Here is a 14,418-nt window from a genome sequence, read left to right as displayed (position 1 = left end):
GTTTTAGAGAGGTTTTCAAGGCCTCACGAAGGAGATTCCTGCTGTTGTAGCTACACTGTTTTGATGCCCACAGGCAGGAGATGACACCTACTTTAAAATGGCCTCCGCAACAAACTCGGCTGTCTTAATATGACATTTTCTTGCCACTATCATCTGCAGCCCATCTGGGCTCATATCTGCTTCCTGTTTCAGTATCATTGCAGTCCATTGAGGTAATACATATTTACTTTCTGTTTGGAGATCTTTGGTTGCTTTTTGAAATGCAGTTTATCATTTGTGACACAACCATTGCTTTTGCCCATGCAGATTTCGAGGAACTGTTTTTGGACGATGTCATCCAGTGACAGACGGCGATGGATCGTGCACAACAAGACCTACATACTGAACATTCTTCCAAGTAAGTGCAGACCCGCCATTTTGCTCGCATGGCTTAATGGCATACAATTTTCCTTCTGTTGTCATTTTGCTTTTTAAAACTCAGCCTGCAGATGTTGCGGGATTCTTCACATCCCCAAAATTCTTTCGCCTGGCAACACCTGGATAGTAATTATACATATGATGGGCTCCCGTAAACATGTTGTACATGACAAGTGATGAGTGGTGTGTTAGTATCATGCCTTGTGACAACCGCTAGAGGGCGCGTTTGCCTGGTATCTGGGTCATGCCTGTGCTATATCCAGCCACACAAGTATCTTTTTCAGCCAGTACCTCTCTTGAGGTGTGCAAAAAAAAAAGTACATTCATATTTTGGTAGTTGAGGAAATCACAGGGGATTGGCGCCAGATTTTTCGCTCCATGTTCTTCGCAAGCGCCACGTCGCTTTTACAAGGGTCTGCCTTTACATGAGCGTCTCGTTTCCAAGCAGCGTGAGGCTCTTTTACGGGCTCCCAACGCATATTTTATTTTTAGTGGTCCATGTAGTCGAAGAGACACGTCACCACGGAAGACTGAGATGGTATTTAATGATGACATTAATTGATGCTTTTATGAAGTAGGCCTACTGGGGTGTCGCCACCATCAGGTCACACTGGTTTCCTTGCAGTGGCAGAACAATATCAGTTGGTGGCAGTCATGTGACATTAAGCCAAGTGCCAAGAAAAAAGAAGAAAAAGAACACAAGTTTTGTATATATGTTTAGCATCCACAAGCGTCGTGGAATGCTTAATGGCTCAACTTTCCACCAAGTAGCAGAAAAGATTTAGCTTCATTAGTGTGTCCTGGTTAGGAAGTCTGCTTCCTCTAATCACTCCTTAGTGCCTCTACCATAAAAAAAGCATGGCGGCGCCTCAAGGAAAATCATAAACTGAATGATCATTTATGTGCTGTACTTTTTTTTTTTTCCCACGCTGTTTACACTGACAAAAAGTGTTGGCGCGCTCGTCATCGGTTAAATGGAAATGGATGAAACCCAGTTCAATTATTAATCAGAGACAGAATATTGTGCCTTCAAAACTCTAATCTAAAAGCAAAATCAATTTTTCAAACTGTTACACACCTTTGCTTCAAATCTTAACTTGGAATCGTAGGTCAGGCTTCAAGCTTGAATATGAAACCACTTCCTTGGCCCAAATTTGAAACCCTAATCCTAATTTGAAACCCAAAGTTTTTGTTTCAACCCTAGTTTCAAACACTAATTTAAAACCCAAATCCTAATTTGAAGCTGTTCTAATTCTTAAACTAATCCCAACCCCAATTTGTCACCTTAATGCTGTCGTGAAAACCACAATTTCAAACCCTAACCCAAAATTGGACCCCCCAACTCACAAATTTGAAAGCTAATTTGTGGAGTGGCATTCCTCAGGGAAATGTAATAGGCCCATTCATTATCTATAGAAATAGAAACAATATCTTTGTGTTATCATCCCGGTTCAGGAGCATTTTGCAAGGCTCCTGTTTTGGTTTTGACAGCGGTGTGCATTTAATAGCTAACAGCTGTTCCCTTCCACCCAATAAGCCCATTATGTAAATGTAAAAATTCAACTGATGGCAAAAACCTGCCAGGAAAGAACACTTCTCTTGTTAACACATCCCTCCGCACCACTCGGCTTCTAATGACGGGGTGGCGGCCGATCCGGCAGCAACCGCCAGCAATTCTCATGGCGTTGTCGTTTTCATTTTTAATGATCTGTGGGTGGGAGGGGGGGGCTCCTTAAAACCACCGCCCCTGCCTGCCTCTCCCATACTGTATATCAGAGAGGCACAGGGGGCCAGACAGCTAAGGCCGACAAGCAGAAGAGGAACCCAAGACAGAGACCCCTTCAACACCAGCGCAGGTAAGTAACACTTTGTCCTGCTGAAGTCGGCGTCTAGGTCAGAATGTTAACAGTTTTTATTTAACACGCAGGAAGAGCCTCAAAAGGAGCATGGCGTCGTCGCCTTCCCTGATCCACGTTGGATTCCTTCTAGCCATCGTTTTCTTACCAGGTGAAATGCACGAAAGATAAATATAATGTTTTAGGTTTTAATGGATTTTACGGTCATCAAAAATGACAACTGTGTTAAAATTTAGGACAGTAAAAACTGGATTTCATTCAAATGCCTTGCTCAAAAGTTAAATACACATCTGGCAAAATATATATATAATCAAAAAAAGAATGGGAAATTTATTAAATTAAAGACGTCGTAAAAAAAGACATCGAAACCTGAATCTAGCACCTCATCATTTTAAATATAACTAATAAAAAAAGAGTTTAATCTCCAATTAAAATGTTACTAAAATCACGTATGACGTATTCCACAAGGGTTAGATCTGTTGACCCGAAAAGGAGAAGATGCAACCAGAAAATAGTTTTGTGGTTTGTTCTGTCGTTTTATATGAAACCATCTTTTCCTAAATGCAACACGGATGACCTTGATAGGCTTAAAATCCCTAGCCGCTGTCTCCATCAGCTGAGTAGGGCATCAGCATTTTACGAGTCGGGCGCTAAACTTCAGAAGGTAAAATTCCACACGGGAATGCACACCAAACACATCCGCATACAGTTTTGAATATTTTTTTTCTTTTTGCAGCATAGCCGTAATTAGCGTGTGTGAGGGCCTGCACTTTGAAGTTTTACAGGTGGAGGTGGCCCCCCCCCCGGTTGTTGTATAAACACACACATGCTAGTTAAAAGCGAGGGCGGGTGCTGCCAGGGCGCCACGGTCCGGGCACCTGCCGCGTTTCGCGCCCCGGGGGCCCTCAGTGGTTTTTCTTCCGTTTGCGGGGAAAGCGGAACATCTGGTCCTTGTCAGAGAAGTTGCCTTTTGCTTGCTAATGTGATTCCCGCGTGCGCTTAACAGAGTTCCTCGGGGCCGTCCCACTGGAGCAGCGCAAGGAGGATGAAGGTAAGCCACTAGATAATAAATAATTGAATGAATAATTGTGTTCTTTAGGAATAATTGAATTTAAAGCTGCGATCCAGTTCTAAGATTCATGCATTATTCACGCTGGAGTGTGGAAAAAACGCGACTGAATGAGCTTCCAGCAATCGTAGGAGTTCTTCTTCTCAAGTGCCGTCTTTCCAGTTGGTGTTGTGTCTGATGACGTGAAGGCTGAGGTGGTGGCCAACCTGAGGACGTTGGCGCGCCGCAGGAGGAACGCGCCCGTTATGGCGGTGCCCCAGTTCCGGCACTCCCCAGACTTCTGGGGCTGGTACAAGTACTTCATGGACAGCCACAACCAGGAGGGGGTGAGTGCGACTAACATTCCTTATTTAGTTTCTCATGCCGCTTTTGAGTCTGGGATTTTTTTTTTCTTTGTTTTGATGGACCGTTATTTGCTTGTAGATTCTTACAGCAGGACTTTGTACTTTATAGGTGGAGGATCTGGACCGTCTGTACGTGGCGTACCTTCAGAACAAGCACCGGACGGAAGAGGGCCCCACCTTCAACCACTACCTCAAACACCTGAGCGAAATCTACAAGGCGTGCGCCGACTCTGACGACCCAGAATGCATCGCAGAGTCCACCAGCAAGCCCAAGGCGGCCATGGTGATGCCTGCTCCCGTCAAGTCCGCCGCCGTCCAGATGTGCAACCCCTACGTGGATCCCTACTGCCTCTTCCCGCTGACCTCCAAGGCTGCCGCTGCCCCGGCGCCGGCCCCAGCCAAGGCGCCCGCCCCCATCCTGCCCATGGCTCTGAAGAGCCCCACAGGCTTCTATCACTACGCCCCCATCCTGGAGCCCTTCCTGAGCCAGGAACAGAAGGCTGAGCTGCTGCGGATCTGCAGCCATGACGACGTCGAGTGTCTTCAGTACCACCTGAGGGCGGCGTACGGCTACCGACCCGCCGCCGGTCCCGCTCTGCCCTACGCTGCCCTCAAATGTGACCCCAAGGACCCTTATTGCAAGCCAATGATTGTTCAAAAGGCCCCCACAGGGTATTACCATCGTCTCTACCCAACCTGCGACCCGGCGGATCCCCTTTGCGTGGCCTCGCCCGCCGGCCTGGGCGACGACCCGGCGCCTCAGGAGCAGCATTGCAACCCGCTTTTTGACGCCGGTTGCAACCCACTAACCGCCACCAAGCTGGGAGGCCTCACCAAGCCCGTGCTGGAGTACGCTCCCAAAGGCCAGCCCGCCCACGTCGCCGCCCCCCTGACCTGCGACCCCCGCTACGATCCCTACTGCATACTGGCGGCCGCCGCTGCCCTGCGCAAGTCCCAACCAGAGCAACAGGTTTGAATGTCACGCCCTGAGTCATGTCGACTAGACTTTCGTTTTTTTCATTCTCTTTATTAAGTAATATACGTCGGTACCTTGACTTAGGAGTGTCCCAACTGCCTTTTTTTAAATTTTGATTTATAAAGGCCAGTTAGAATATTGGTTGCGAGCGAGCTTCAGATACGCTACCTAGCTCTAAAAAAAATAAGCGTTACAGACAACAGATTTCTGCGAGAGGCAAATAGACCCCAAAAAAAATCTGCGACATAATGGGAGAACACTCTCGTGATTTTTTCTTGCATCATGCTTTCACTGTCTGTCTGTATTGACCAAAACCCACCCATCAATTAATCAATCAATCAATCGATCAGGTCGGCTACAAGCTGGGCATCCGCGGCAAGACCAAAGAGGGCTACGATTGCTATGTGCACTATGACAAAGACTGCACCCCGATCGACCCCCAGCAGAAGGCCCAGGCTCCGCCTGAGCCCCGCTGCCATCCCTTCGACCCCACCTGCAACAAGTTTGCGCCACCCCCCGCTGTCCAAGCCCGGGGACCCGGCAAGGGTGGTGTCATCCTGCCGGACCCCCACTGCGACCCTGAGCTCGACTACAACTGTCGCCTGCGTCTCGCCGACGCAGACGACGAAGAGAAAGAGGTTTCCCGGCCCGTCCAGAAATCAACCAAGGAGGCCACAAAATCCGCCGTCCCTCGTTTTGAGCACTTCCTCTGGGGCATCATGAGCCAGCGCAAGATTTAAACCAAAAATCACAGCATAACATGAAGCAACTTCAATCATGTGAGTTTTTATTTTTATTTTAAACAAAAGTACAGTTAAAAGAATGTTAGCTAGATACTGTTAGGTGTTGTACATTCCTTTGTCAAGATACCCAAAGTGTATTTAATATTGATTTCCTGCCCCAGCCGCTTCATTTATTCCGTTTTGATGAAGTTCTTAATAAAAACTAAAGCTGAATCCCTGAGATCTTTTTGTACGCCCTATTGTGATAGACATATCCAACTAATTCCATGAATTTGACAAAACGGATGCCTTTCTCCCCCACACTTTGAAAGATGTAATACCAGTGTTAACCACAAGATGGCAGACATTCCCCACCAGCGCGTCCAAGCAGTCGGCTGTATAACTGAAGAAGAACTTGTCAGCAGCTGCAACATCCATCTCCAAAGTTCTCCCACATCGTTGACAGGTCGCTTAAAGTGTATGCTGATTTAATAAATGTTTTTCCTCTTAAAACATGGATACATTCGACGCTTAATAGTGTTTCAAACGGGAAGTGGCCGTTTTGATGGACTCTCCGCAACTTTTCTCGACTCACCTTTCAATACAGGTGAGTGAACCAGCCTATTGATTATTTGGGGCTACAGGTTGGCGCGTTTGACAGAGCCGATACAGTTCAACCACCTTTGGGTTGCTTAATTGTCTTTAAAGAGGAGCTAACTGATGAAAATACACTTTAAAATAATTACAGTAATTAACTGGCAGCAATTAACCAGTAACTTACTGTAAAAGCATTTTACAGTAGATGTACAGTAGATGTACTGTGTTCCCTATTACAGTATTAGTGTATTTACTGTAAAGCAAAAACCAGCAATACTGATTTTGGTTGTATTTACAGTATTAGATGTTTTAACTGTATACTAAATAACAGTTAAATACTGTTATTTCAGTTGCATTCACAGTATTAGTTGTTTAACTGTATACTAAATAACATTCAAATACTGTGATTTCAGTTGTATTTACAGTATTAGATGTTTTAACTGTATACTAAATAACAATTAAATACTGTGATTCCAGTTGCGTTTACAGTATGTTGTTTACTGTATACAAAATAACACTTACTGTGATTTCAGTTTTATTTACAGTATTAGATGTTTTAACTGTATACTAAATAACAATTAAAAACTGTGATTTCAGTTGCATTTACAGTATTAGTTGTTTAACTGCAGAATAAATATCCATGAAATACTGCGATTTCAGTCGCATTTACATAACTGGTTTATTTACTGTGCAAAAAAAAATGAACGGTATTGCATATGGCAATGCAGTACTATCGTCGTCGTCGTCATCACCACCACTATCAGTTCAAGTCCCTGTTTTCTAATCATTGTGATCAAAACTATCATCGACTTAATGACCTCGGTGTGCTCGTTCCAATCCACTCTATTGAAAGATTTAAGCCCCTAAAGCCCCTCCGTGTAATTAAATTTGATCGAAAGTGGTCTCGGGGGAGCGAAGATCAAACCGTGCGGTGGTGGTGGTGGTGGTGAGAAGGAAGAGGCAGCGGCGGCGAAGAAAGTAAATGTTTGGGATCAATTTCACGCCTCCGTGAAGAATAATTGCGGCGGATTGGAAACATTATGATTAGATGTGATAGATGAGAATCCGATTTAGGCTCGACGGCCACGGTCCAACTTGGCATGGACACTTGTGGTTGGTAATCAAGATAGATGCATATTTTTCTTTTTTCCCAATAGTTTTAAATTTTGCATGGAAAATGCATATTGAATTTTTGTCAGGCCGAGACCACAAATTGCACTGTATAATCAACATTTTCGGGGACTCTTTTAAACCAATTGCACTCTCAATTATTTGACCGAATATTATCTTTGCGCTAAATGCTCTGCAAGGAAGCTAATTACAGGGAGCTCCATTGCGAGAGTGCAGCTGAGCCCAAGTGCAGACATACTGTACGGTAATGATATTCTTGCGGCGTGGGCCTCGTCGAGGCGCAGTCAGCAAAAGCGTCTGTCCATGCTGACTCAAGCAGGTCCCCCAGGAGACCCCCCACCCCACCCCTCGAGTCTCCCTGGCAGCCTCCAGGATGTTGGAGCTGCAAGTCAGCCAATGTTGCTGGAATGCCAACAGAATAAAAAATGATAGACTGTGTGCGACGCTTTAACATCATCGTTGAATGCAGAACATTGAGTAAATCTGGTGTGAAGTGGGTTACACCCTCATTTCCTTATATAGGCTTAATCTGCTTGACAAAACCTGCCTAGAAACAACTAATTAAGATTAAGATTAAAGATAAAAAAAAAAATCATATCGATTTGAATGCCTTACAGCCAGTTCAAGCTGCAGAATCCTCAACTGTAACATCCATTTGTAATAGAATTAATGTTTAATGCAGAGCAGTAATTAAATTCAACTTGTCTCATAGCCCTTTAGTGTGCATTTTGGGACTGAACAAGAACACTGTGCCGTGCAAAATCTACCTAGCAACAATCGATGTGAGGATCTGAACACGTGTTTTAATACTTGTATATATGTCTGGCTAGCTATCTCTCTGTCTAGCTCATTATCTGTCAGAATACTGGGATAGTATCCGCAGAGTATATTTAAATGCAACTTAAATATATGAATTTGCATCGTGTTTGTATTTGCACAGAATCATTTCATTGATCTGTCATGCAAAGAGGTTTTCATAAATAGGACCTATAATGGAAAAATGCCATTATGTTCCGTTTATTGACAAAATTAATTTCTGGCCTTGGCAGAGGTCTGTGCTCTCCCCCCTGTCTCGTTTTAAGTAACCCCCCCATCCTGTGTCGTGGTCTCATCAATTTTGACGTGACATTCACATCTGCAAGTTCTTGCCCGCAGGCTCTGACGTGTGCCAGGCCGTGGATCGATTACAAAGGGCGTCGAGGGCAGTCGAGATGGCATCTGAAGGAGCCCTGCGGCACGGCACGGCACGGCACGGCACGCGCGGGTAATGAATTGCCAGAACGCTCGACCGGACATTGATCACACACTTCTGCTGACGACCGTCAATTTGCTACTTCCTTTTATAGCGCTTTATATCTGCTACTCGGCTCGTGATTTATGAACTGGCGGCTTAAGTGAAACATTATGTTTGTCATTACACTGGAATATTTCACATCATAAAAGCAGAGATGCATTCAACTTGACACATTGACCCCGAGTTGAACCCATCGACTTGTTAACGCTACCCGCGGGCCTTTAGTTAGTCAATGTTGCTACGTCGTCAATTAAAGCGACACACGGAGATCATGCAAAACAATCGCAGAGCAAAAGTCGACTGCAAACGCTTGTTGTTGTTTGGGCTTCCCGTTAGTGGAATCTTTTGCTTTTGGGAAATAAGCACCTGATTTCAAGGCTATAACTCAGTGCCAGCTAAGGCGGACATTTACCGCGGCAAGCATCTCCCAGCAAGCACTGCAGGCTCGTTGGAAGACGTCAAACACTACAAATCTAACTGGAGTGGAGGAGTAAAAAAAAAAAGAGGGGAATCAATATTCTACAACCCCATTTATCAGCGTATTAGTAAAACAAGTTATAAGTTATGTCTTATTTTCAGCAGCTGCAGACAATAGGATACAGTGACGCCATCGCACTTAGCGCCGTCATCTTTTAAAAGACACAGCCAGCTTTTAAAATATCCCACTTCAATTATTCTCCCACCAAGGCTATTTTTCTTCCTTCATAAAATTGAAAAAAAAGGTTTCTTTTATTAGTTTCAATGTTTGTGCAGGAAAATAGGCAGAAGCAGTAGTGGTCTTATGAATTTCATTATGGACTTGAAGATTGTAACGATATTATATTTTAATGACCTTATCTCTTTGCGCCGTCACCTTATTGTGCCAAAGAGGTGACGGGAATATCGGAGTCGCGTCATTTCGTCGTCTACCTCGAACGTCTCTGACTACACGGCTTCAAATATTTCATAAAGAGGGACTTCACATTGTGACTATTGATGTGAGAGCACAACAAGAGTGAGCCAGAAAGTGTTGTTTCCTGCCTGTGAGGTTGCAATTATTCATAACTCATGCATCCAAATTCACATTATTTCAAAGGAGCAAAAAGAGCCGCTGATCAAGTCTGAAATCTTCCCGTCTCCAAGGGTGTGTTTTTTCTTTTTTTATTCATTTGATTTTTTCTTTTCCCCCCCTTTCCTCCACATCGAAGATACCCTGTGGAGGATAGTCACTCAGCAACAGAAAGCATTTCAGTGAAAAACAAATCAAATGGAATCTTAATAAGGCTTGATTAAAAAAACACAACGTGCTTCCTCCGCCATACTTTTTTGTCTTATCCTCACGTTTCGAAAGGCATCGTTGTTCTCATCTGCTTCGCCGCTTATAGTGACACAATTTTGCCGTTTCCTATTTTTACCCTTCACGTATGATTGAACCTGCAGTCAAATGGCTCAAAGGTTTATAATTTACGTTTTTCAAGAGACAAATTGGGCTTCAGAAGTTAAACATGCGAGTGTGCGTAAAACCTTTTAAGTTCCGTTCCCCGAAACAAAAATGCAGACGTCATTTGAACGTCTCTGAAATCAACAGGCACACCCAAAAAAAATTTTTTGGACTCTTAACAAGGCCACCATCCGCAGCTCGGAATTACATTTCTTGTGTTATTATAATTTTGCATCACTGCCGCATCTTCCGCGGCAATGGCGTTCTGTTGTTTGAGGTTCAATAAGAAAAATCATAATAGAGTTCAGCTCATGTGCCCCCCCCTCCCCCCCGGCGATTGTCCAATTCCCTCACCTTAGAGCGCATCACTCGATTTGTGGCGGGCCTCCGTTCTTTCAAGGTGATTCTATTGTTGACTTTTAAATGAGAGCAAAAAGCAGGAAAAGCAAACTCACCGAGACTGCGTCGGAAATTCATATGCCTTCCGCCACAGCTTCTTAAAATTCACACCACATTTAGTGAAGGTCAAGTACTCGGGAAGAACAACAAAGACGAGTTGACTTTTGTCTCGCGCTTTTGTGTATGTTTGTGAAAAAAGTAATTGTGTTTGGATTTTTCGATTCCTCCTGCAAGTGAAGACCTCCGTGTGTGTGGTGTGTGTGTGTGCATGTCTTTGCCTCACACTCACAGCGGGACGGCTCCAGTGTGAAGAGGCCTGGACGTACATACTAATCATATACGTAGTAGCTGGCTCCTCACTGAGCACGTTTCCACAGTAACGCTAGCGCGTGGCTCAATAATACATGCAGCACTTGATCCGATTTAGCTCGACTGACTCTTTACTTGTAAAAGTCCGAAGATTAAAAGCAAAGGAACCACATTTCAACCAGTATGTTGAACCCTTACCTTGGTGTGTGCGGTATGCACAAGCTGCTGACTCCCTTTCTCAGGGCCGTTTGGTGCTTTTTCAAAATTTGGATGCGTGAGATGACCAACTTGACGCCGGAAGGCAGAGGTGCATTCAAACGGATGCTCAGCAGATGTCAAGAGCGCGACGCAGGCGTCGGGAACTCACTTTTTGTTGAACGGGCTGCTGAAGACGTGCCTCGCAGCGGACGCACGTCAACAAATGTGCGCCCGCCCGAGTGTGCGCCTCATTGCTCAGGCCTGCCTCACCTTTGCAACTCAGCAAAATAGAAAGTTTGCCTTTAAGGGCAACTTTCTCACACAGTTGCCACAAGTGACAGTAAACCAGTATTGCAGTCACAGCGGTACCTCGATTGAGTCAACACTCAAATCAGGTTTTACCATTGAAATGAATGGCAATGTCATGAATCGGTTCCAGCCTTCCCCCAAAACACATTTGTGTTTGTCTTAGCCCCTAACAGAGGATAAAGAATACGTGACTTCATTCATGTTGTATTGAATAAATGTGTTGCTGTGCAGTTTGTCAAGGTTTAGGCTATAGATGCTATGCTTCCGATGATGTGTTAGCATCAGCATTAAGCTAGCAGACTAGTTGAGAATATATTTGAAGTATTTTAATTAGAATTTTGCATCCTCCCAAGACTTTCACTGCTAAGTGAATAGTAGATTAATAAAATATTTGAGACATCATGGCAAGTCTTGTGTTCTCAGCATGGTTTTTTTTTTAATTTGAGCCAAGGACATCCAAAAACCAGGCCTTTGATAGCGAGAAAGGGAAAAGTCTTTTGGTCTGGTCCGAGGAAAAATCTCTTTAAACAGTCTCCACGCCGCTGGAATGCATTCTAGGATAATCTGTCATTTTACAATCGGGTTTTAGCTGACTTTGATTGCAAAAAAATGCAAAGTGCTCACATTTGGCCCGATTGTATTTGAAAAAAGCTGCTGCGTCCCAAAAAAAAACTAGAAAGGATAACGCCGTCGGAGCTGGCATTAGATTGCGGACTCACAACCATGTTGTCAATCATTTTGTAAGAGCCTCGCTGTTTTTTTTTCTTTCTTTTTTAGTCGAAAGAAAAAAATCCGTATTGGTCTTTTCACAGGCAGCATGATAGTGAAATGCGCCAACACGGGTTGGGGGGGGGGGGGGAGGTGAGGTGAAGAAAGCTGTCAGGAAGCATGCGAGCTCAGTTGCACCCTTGACAGACTTAGATTTGCATTCATTACTGATTCCTTGCACTTTTTTTTCTTCTCAGCTCATGATAGGCTACGACGCAATATTTGGCGTAATCACACAGAAGCAGTTGGAAGTCTTTCCGGCGTAAACCATCCAATGACGTTTGGCGGGAGATTGGAGCTTCCTTTTCATCTTTGACACTAACGAGTTCTCAGCGGCCCTCCCATGAGCGCCGTGCGCTCAAACTGGCCCTCGGAGCTCGCCGGGAGCTTTTTTTTGTCGTCGCATGTTTTCTCTTCATGGAGTTTGACGTGCGTTTTAGTGTTTTATTCATCGTTTGCGTTTTGTTGCTTGATCACGCCGCTGACAATGTTCGTTATACTGTGTTTTGTGCGCCCTAAATTACCCGCCTGCTGATTGCAGTACACACGCACACACACACACACACACACTTGGAATTGCTTTGCTGTCTGCTAATCAGTTCCCGCATTAAGGGAACACGCTAATCACGGCTGCAGCACACACTGGCTCATCTTCATGATGCATCTGTATAGGACGTTCGTTGAAATTCAGCGTAACCAGACGATTAGTATAATATGTACACTTGCAGGGTTGCCCAACATGGTGCCCGTGGGCAGTAAATAGCCCCCTGCGACCTAATTGGTAGCCTGCAGGCCTGTTCTAAAAACACTGTAGTTTATCAGAGATGGGGGGGGGGGGGGACATTGTGATTTTCTTGGAATGTTGATCATTTGAAAATTCACATCGGAAGTAGTATAGTTCGATGGACAGCGCAAGAAGTCATCGTAGGTTCGTGTATGGACCAAAGGACAGATGGTTCGATTGGTGAACAGTCCTATCGTTATTCTGTACCGTTGTGTAGGTTGATAGGATAGGTAAATTGTCAGATTAGTGGTCTGGTAATTTGGTAGGCCAATTCCATGTAAAGCGTCTTTGGGTTATTGAAAAGCGCTATATAAATTGAATGTATTATTATTATTATTATTAATGGACAGACAGACCTATCGATCCAGTCAATAGCACCTTTCATCATTCCTCGTAACAGTCAGCGTTGACCTTCTCAGCATCGAGTCTTTCTATGAAGTGACGCGTCCCCGATGTGTCCAGTTTGGAAAGCACGCTTGCTTCTATTAGGGCCTTGTTGCCATTGTCGATGCAAATCAGCGTGGACCTTTTCGCCGATCGATACACGTGAGAAAGGATCTTCTCCTTAGGGACTCGTCAATGGCAGGAGTCTATTAATACAATGCCCCCCCCTCTTCCTGTGGTCTAATTTGAAAAGCTTAGATGGCAAAAGTACTTAAATAGAAGTTCAAAACAGAAAAACGATCGACGCAGGAGCTCTGAATCCTTCCTTGACCGTGCCAGTAATTCAAACCACTCAAATGTCAAATCATCTTCCTCCATTTAGACGAATGGAGATGCCGTTAATCCGTTCAAGCCCCTCCAAAAACAAACAAATCATTGCCTATTGCATTAGCAGTAAGCGAGCGAGCGAGCTTACATGTACTCAGTTACTCCCCGATATTTTTCTAGTCCACAAAAGCAAGAGCTTGCTTCAAGATGAACTAGCCCATCCACTCACAATAGACTCCCAACACGCAGTGCTTAAAAGCATTAAGCCGACGATTCGTCCTCCACGACAATCCATCCCAGTGAGAGCAGAAGAATAATGGCTACACTGAGTGTGTTGTTTTACTTCATTTGTTTATTCAGTTCATATTTCCCTCACAACAGTTTAAGCCGCAATCACGAAGCGTCCGCGCTCTAATTTTCCATCCATCGAGCGTGATGCCGTACTTGTTTTGCTGATTAAGTCAGCGCGACTGATTATTGAGCGTTGGCCGGGGGATTTAGTGTCCAAAACAAGAACGCCTCTTTGTCTCACTTGTTTTTACTCGAGACTTCCTCCCATAATGTATAGAATGCGCAAAAAGCCGAAGCAGCAGGTTTAGTGGAATGGATGCGCCGACCGGGCGCTCAGCCGGACTTCCTATAGATCTCGACGGCGGTGTCAGCTCATTTAGGTTCATTACCCATCGGAGGCCGATGATGATGTCTGGTCAAAGTTGGAGTGGGTTAAGGTGTGTGGCGGTGGGGCAAGGGTGGCGTCTCTCTCGCTCTTGTGTGACAAACGAGTCCCGAGTCTGCACTCGGCTGTTTGAATTATGGAAGTGGGCGTGCGAGACTGCTGACCACACGTTGAGCCCCCGGGGCAATGGCAAATGGTGAGGAACGGCGAGAGTCAAATCTTTCAAGCCCTGCAAAAGACAGCCTATTAGTAGCATTGTGGACTCGACAAGCAACACGGCTTTCAAAAGCCTCCACTCGTGTCTTTCTCATTTATTCATGGATAGACTCGCTGCTGATAGGTAATCATGTTGCTTTCATTTCCAACCCCATACAAGGGCTCGAACGTCTCGTACTTGGTGCAGGGCAATCATTTTGCTCTCCATTCTTTCATCTCATC

The 14,418-nt window shown here is 44.7% G+C and overlaps 2 protein-coding genes across 6 annotated transcripts in view; both read left to right on the top strand.

The window, feature by feature from the left end:
- Positions 1 to 76: 76 nt before the first annotated feature.
- On the top strand, positions 77 to 5,618 carry and2 (actinodin2). Of its 4 annotated transcripts, XM_061296139.1 has the most exons (9): positions 77 to 212; positions 307 to 397; positions 482 to 543; positions 2,194 to 2,273; positions 2,345 to 2,424; positions 3,280 to 3,324; positions 3,505 to 3,668; positions 3,796 to 4,656; positions 5,013 to 5,618. In XM_061296139.1, exons 2-9 carry the CDS (start codon positions 331 to 333, stop codon positions 5,400 to 5,402), a joined length of 1,749 nt encoding a protein of 582 aa, XP_061152123.1. In that variant the 5' UTR covers positions 77 to 212; positions 307 to 330; the 3' UTR covers positions 5,403 to 5,618. The 4 variants fall into 4 exon arrangements, with proteins under 4 accessions (XP_061152123.1, XP_061152124.1, XP_061152125.1 ...); XM_061296140.1 differs by lacking the exon at positions 482 to 543 and having other exon boundaries at positions 2,139 to 2,273; XM_061296141.1 differs by lacking the exon at positions 482 to 543 and having other exon boundaries at positions 194 to 212.
- A 159-nt stretch (positions 5,619 to 5,777) lies between these two features.
- Positions 5,778 to 14,418, top strand: part of LOC133166125 (RNA-binding Raly-like protein) — a 31,954-nt gene continuing 23,313 nt past the window's right edge. For both annotated transcript variants that reach the window (XM_061296145.1, XM_061296144.1), the window contains exons 1-2: positions 5,778 to 5,991; positions 8,268 to 8,376. The gene's annotated coding sequence lies outside the window, so the exon portion shown is untranslated. The remainder of the gene's footprint in view (positions 5,992 to 8,267; positions 8,377 to 14,418) is intronic.

The sequence above is a fragment of the Syngnathus typhle genome, linkage group LG13 (genome assembly GCF_033458585.1).
Source record: "Syngnathus typhle isolate RoL2023-S1 ecotype Sweden linkage group LG13, RoL_Styp_1.0, whole genome shotgun sequence".
NCBI lineage: Eukaryota > Metazoa > Chordata > Actinopteri > Syngnathiformes > Syngnathidae > Syngnathus > Syngnathus typhle.
This window is presented reverse-complemented; position numbering and strand designations above follow the sequence as displayed.